The sequence below is a fragment of the Alligator sinensis genome, unplaced genomic scaffold, assembly GCF_000455745.1.
Source record: "Alligator sinensis unplaced genomic scaffold, ASM45574v1 scaffold87_1, whole genome shotgun sequence".
NCBI lineage: Eukaryota > Metazoa > Chordata > Crocodylia > Alligatoridae > Alligator > Alligator sinensis.
Genome location: NW_005841929.1, coordinates 889,986 through 895,427, shown reverse-complemented (window position 1 = coordinate 895,427; position 5,442 = coordinate 889,986). Strand labels below are relative to the sequence as shown.

The following is a 5,442-nucleotide window of genomic DNA, read 5'->3' as shown; positions in this document are numbered from 1 at the left end:
TCCATGATATTGTGAGATCTGTTACATTCACACCGGAGTACCCATCAGTCTGTCTCTGGCACCAATTTAGCAATTTACTAGAGCGAGCTACTGACTCTGAAAGAAACATTATGATTTTAAAAGGTTGCAATTTATATTGCATCTTTCACCAAGTATATCACATGACATATATTATAGGACTCTCAAACCGTGAGAAAGGATTTCTAGATGGGAACAGCAGCCTCCCTGTACCAGAGACACCATACAAGAGATTATTTTATTTAGGGCAGGAAGTGATGAATCCACTGCACTATCCTGTCTAGTGCAGGGGAAGGGCTTTATTTTGATGGAAAGTAATTACTTAAGCTGCAATTTGGGCAGTTCAACCTGGCTCTTCTGAAAAATCTCAGAAAATTTAAGATGGCTCCAAGATCTTGTTTTAAGTTTCATCCAAAAGACTTGTAGCAGCCTAGTGCTCCCTGAAACCTGGATATCACATTTCGGATAGTGGAATTTCTAGCTGCTTTCTGCAGCACTTCCATTTATCTTGAATACCTCCAGTCAATGTACTGACCTGTTCCCGTCTTGCCTTGCCTACCTAAAAGATCCAACAAGATTACAGATCCAAGTGGCACAGGTGCAAGCCAAAGAACAAATATGCAGACTAAGTAATTGTACAACTGTGGCAGGAAGGTACACTAACAAAACAGCAGACTTGAGTAAAGCCCTATTCCAAATATTGCTCAGTTAGTCAAAAAGACTACAGGCATGGGAAGGTTCAACAAACCCCTCTAGTGGTTAGACCTGACAACTATTTAAATTCTTAGTGCAGGGCACCCAATTCCTAAAATAATGCGAGTCCAGTATCTAGTCAGCAAAGAGATGACATTTTATAACAGAGAAAGCTTGAGCATCTACAAACAAATCTTTTTCTGCCATCATTTCTATATTAATTATAGTGTGGGGCTTTGCTACCAAATCAAAAGTAGGCTGGATTTTCACATTCAAAGCAAGTGCTTCAAGAAAGTAATCAGAAACCTCTCTTTAAAATTATGCATAGAAATCTGAAATTAAAGAATAGCAAGGAGAGTTATTTTAGAATTAATTATAGTTGAAAATGTAACTGTTTGGAAAGCCAGCCTTTTGAAAAAATGGGGCACTTTTCAAGTGGAGGAGGGCAATTCTACAGCCCCACTGCTGTACACGTTCTGCACTGTCCCACTTCTGAGGGGTACAAAGGAGAGAAAGAATGAACTGGACCTACCATTCCGGGATAGCTTTGGTGTCCTGGAGTTCACAAAATTCTCCATCTCCAAGTGAATGTCTTTCAAATCTCCCTTATTGTATAAGTGCCGCACCTATAAGTGTGTGAAGACTATGAATGACCAACATATCAAGAAGCAAGAGAAGTCTATGTAGATAAGAGCTATACTCCTTAAAGACTAAATTCTCCTTCTTTAACAATGTTCAAAAAGCAGAGAATTCTATCAAGAGCTGTAGGACTACAGGTGGGGAGGCAGAGCAAGGCTTTTAAAAGTATCCGATAGACTTTTGAAAGCATCCGATCTGACATGCATCCAATGGGCTCCCCACACCTGCACTGGCATTTCCCATACAGCAAGGCAGGAAACATGGTGGGTGTGGGGGAAGTCCAATAACTCCCTGTGCCCCAGCACTTTTCAAAGCTTTGTTATGAAGCATGGGCAAGACAAGGCTTAACATGCCACATGTTCAAATCAAAGTGCCAGAGAAACCAGCCACAAAGTTATTCCACATTAAATGTAGAACAACTTTGTTGAAGGTTTGCCATTTTATGGCACCATAAATTGGTTGAACATGTAGCATGCTACAAGTTATTGCACAATTAACAAAATAATCATGCAATAAATATGTCTGTCTAAGGCCCAAAAAGAACAGATATTTAACAATGCTGTCCTTTCAGTCTTCACCTCACTATGGACACCAATTTGCAGCTACAGAATGCTTATTGTTTTTATAAACAAAATACAAATCCTGCAACATTATCGCTTGCATAATTTAAACTCAAAACCCATGAAAGTTCAGAGCCATAAATGACAAGTTTTCAACGCTTTTCAGAGATGTCTACAATGTTTAAGTGCAGGTATCTGCAACACTCCCAGTGACCAAAATATTCAGATAGACAAATGGCTACAAGATGACACAGGTCATATGATGTTAAAGGTATATCAGCTCAATTACCTGGTGCGGCCGCAGGAAGTTGACATTGATATTGGGATAGCGGGTGGCAGGATCGATGCTGTATTGGCTAAAGTTTTTAGTCACATTCTCAGGGGTGGTCTGAGGCAGCAGCCTATAAATGCTTTCTCTAAGGAAAAATAATGATTTCTGATTAATAAACAGGAAAAGGAAATACCTTGCTTGGTCATCTTCAAAGGTAAGACTCTCTTGAAGTCAGGACAGTTAAAACACTCAAAATGATAAACCCACCCCTTCAGGTACTAAGCAGATCAGAACCAGAGATGTGGGACAGAAAATTTTCCAGTGCTTTATTTTTCCATGGGAAATTTTCCATTTCTAAAAATTCACTGTTTCATAAAATTCATCAGTAACAATACATGGATGCCAATACAATATTAGACAAGCTTGGCAGTTTCAAAATTGTAATTAATGTTTTTCAGGTGATTATCCCAAGGAAGTGAGAGAGAGAGAATACGTATATGTTTTACTGACTTGTAAACAGGAGGGTAAATACATTCACATAATAATCCAAACCAAAGAATCAAGTTATGAATTCACCTAATTGGCTGTGCAAATCAAATCAAAACCCAAATGAACGCACTGCTAAGCTTGTTTCTATTTCTCAAAATCTCTTGCTTCTGGAGAATCAGTCAGAAGCACAATTAGTGAAGAAGATGCAGTATGATGATAAATTGCCCTTGCCCATAGACTCATTGGTAAAACCATCTTTTAGTGAAAGAGAGAGTGGTTCAAGTAGTTCTGAATCAGATTTGCCTCAATCTGATTCTGAAATGGAACTAATAAGTAGTGCAAGTGATTCTACAGATAGTGACAGTGAAACTGAAGGTGATGCAATGACCTCAGTGCAAGGGAGTTAAACTGTTGCAGTAGATGAGTGGACAACCACGGCATATCATGCACAGTTCTTTGGGTGTGCTACAATTAGTGTGTCAGTTTTCAGTGCCTTCATTTTTTTTTTTTTAAATATAAACAAACAATGTAAGGGAAGTATATGCTCTTGTGTATTGTCTTTACATTTTTACAAGTATTCCAATAAAAATAATTTCTTTCCACATAAAGCTTTGAATTTGAATATAACATTTGAATCGCATGAAGCGTGCCTTATTTAATTTTTTTCCTAATCAAATATTTCAGTTCAAATACTTGTGGCTATTGGAACATAAAATTATCATGGGGGTACTTTTTTAGTTTTGTTTACTAAATACAAGTCACATAAACATGTGAAATCAGATTACACACTATTTAAGGCATTGGAAATTTTTTAAATTCAAAATTTTCCAGAAAACCCACATCTCTGATCACAACTATTATTTATGGATCTAATTAACTAGGACACTAGAGTCAGGAGAAAAAAAATAAAAGTATATTTTCAGTGTCAACAGTCTTGTATCACAAATGAATGGAATGCCCTTGTCCAGACCTCTGTTTTCAGCTCTGACCACCCTATCCCTTACTCAAAGGCATAGCAAAAATATAGTCCAGAGACAGAGAGCAAATTATTATAAGGCATGAAAATAATTGCATATAAATTGGATTTCTTAAAAATAAATAAATAAATAAATAGATGGATTACAAACAAATGGTACAGACAAGTTTTAAAAAGTACTAATAATCAATCATGTTCTCGTATTTCCAGGGCATCGAAAATGTGGCTCATGGACTGAATATACTCCGCAGAGCTTTATCATCTAGCCCGCAGTGCTACCTGCAGCACACATGGACAGTCCAGGGTGCACATTGCACATGGTGCCCACATTGGTTCAGCCCTATGGGCTGGATCCAACACGTGGGGCCAATCTGTTAGCATGATCTGGTCTGCAGACCAACTTCATGGCCAAAATCATTTGATACAGAACAGTTCAAAAACTGTATTTTTGGCCACAATTATTCCCCGTTACCTCTCTGCAAGAACCTCCAGGGGGCTGGCTCCCAGAGACCAACTTCGTACCATCCAAGCAGAGTCCATGGCAGCCAGAAAACCTCTAGCTATTCCAGTTCCCATTGGCCAGAATGGCTAGCATAACAGGTTGCAAAAGAGATGCGAGAAGAAAAGGGTTACTTTTTGAACAAAGAAAATAAAACAGTACCAAGAATACATTCAGTGGGCAGTCTTCAGGCATAGCATAGTTCACAAATAAACTTAAGACTTTGGTTCTCTCTGGATTAATGGAAGCCAGATGCACAATAAACTGGCTCTGGGCTTCCCCCAAAGCTAGCATTGTTCCCTAGAATGATTCGTAGCTTAGAGGTGCTTACAAGCACTTCTTCAAAACCACAATTTCAGATAACTACAGCATGGTGATTATAAACTGTTTTAGTACAGACTCCTTAGAGGTCCTAGCCACAACAAAAAGCAGGTGGAACAAATGATGATGCATCAGGTCTCTACACACTCAGCTTACTACACAAGATCATTTCCTATTTGCGATACTCCCAGCATTTCTTCCCTCCCACTTTATTACATAAAATAGTAATTGTCCCCGTCAAAGAATTCCTGAAACACAAAAGAAAGTTGTATTCATTTCAGTGGTTTGACAGGGTGCAATTGCTAGTGCTTGTGCTTCCATTCATGGTTCACATGCTAAGTTTAATACTCACCTCCAACAGACTGTCCCCAACCAACGCCACTAGCAGCTGGTGGCCATTCTGCTCTCGCACCAGAGCTGCATTCTCTGATGCGTACATACATGTGAAGTCAAACATCGCCACATCTGGCTGTCCGTAGTGATTGATGGCAAAATTCAAAGATGGCAGCTGTTGATTGGTAGAAAAGTCAGCAGCTTCCCTGGCATAATTAAGCAAAGCTTCCTGGTCCACATTTTCCCGTGAGAGTAACAGCTCTGTGTCTGCATAGTCCTACCCAAACAAGAGAAAAACTGGAGTAAAATAGTCTTGTGAGCAGGGAGACTTAAGTGCGACACATGCAGATTGCTGACCACCTACAATTGCCGAGTCCAATGGTTTAGATTCTTTGTCCATATTCTTTCATATTTCCTAGTGTCTAGGCTTCCAAGAAAAAATAAACAATGGCTGCCTATACAAGTACTCAGGGGTGGAGGCAGGGAAGGAAGGGGAGCATTTTAATTAGCATTGATCCTGAAGAGCTGCCCTAAAACACCTCAGCATCATGTGTATTAAGCATCCCCATGTTTCAAAATGGCCATGGGGCGTTTTAACTAAAGCTCATTTGATGAGGTGCACCCCTCCCCCCCCCCCCCGCCC

At 39.5% G+C, this 5,442-nt stretch overlaps 1 protein-coding gene across 1 annotated transcript in view; it reads right to left on the bottom strand.

Annotated features, from left to right (window-relative positions):
- Positions 1-5,442, bottom strand: part of MICAL3 (microtubule associated monooxygenase, calponin and LIM domain containing 3) — a 235,660-nt gene that overhangs the window by 128,285 nt on the left and 101,933 nt on the right. The window contains 6 exon segments of the mRNA XM_025198828.1: position 1; positions 4-96; positions 1,244-1,337; positions 2,200-2,326; positions 4,119-4,234; positions 4,819-5,076. The exon segment at position 1 is cut by the window's left edge and continues 45 nt beyond it. Coding sequence (XP_025054613.1) covers position 1; positions 4-96; positions 1,244-1,337; positions 2,200-2,326; positions 4,119-4,234; positions 4,819-5,076 — 689 coding nt within the window.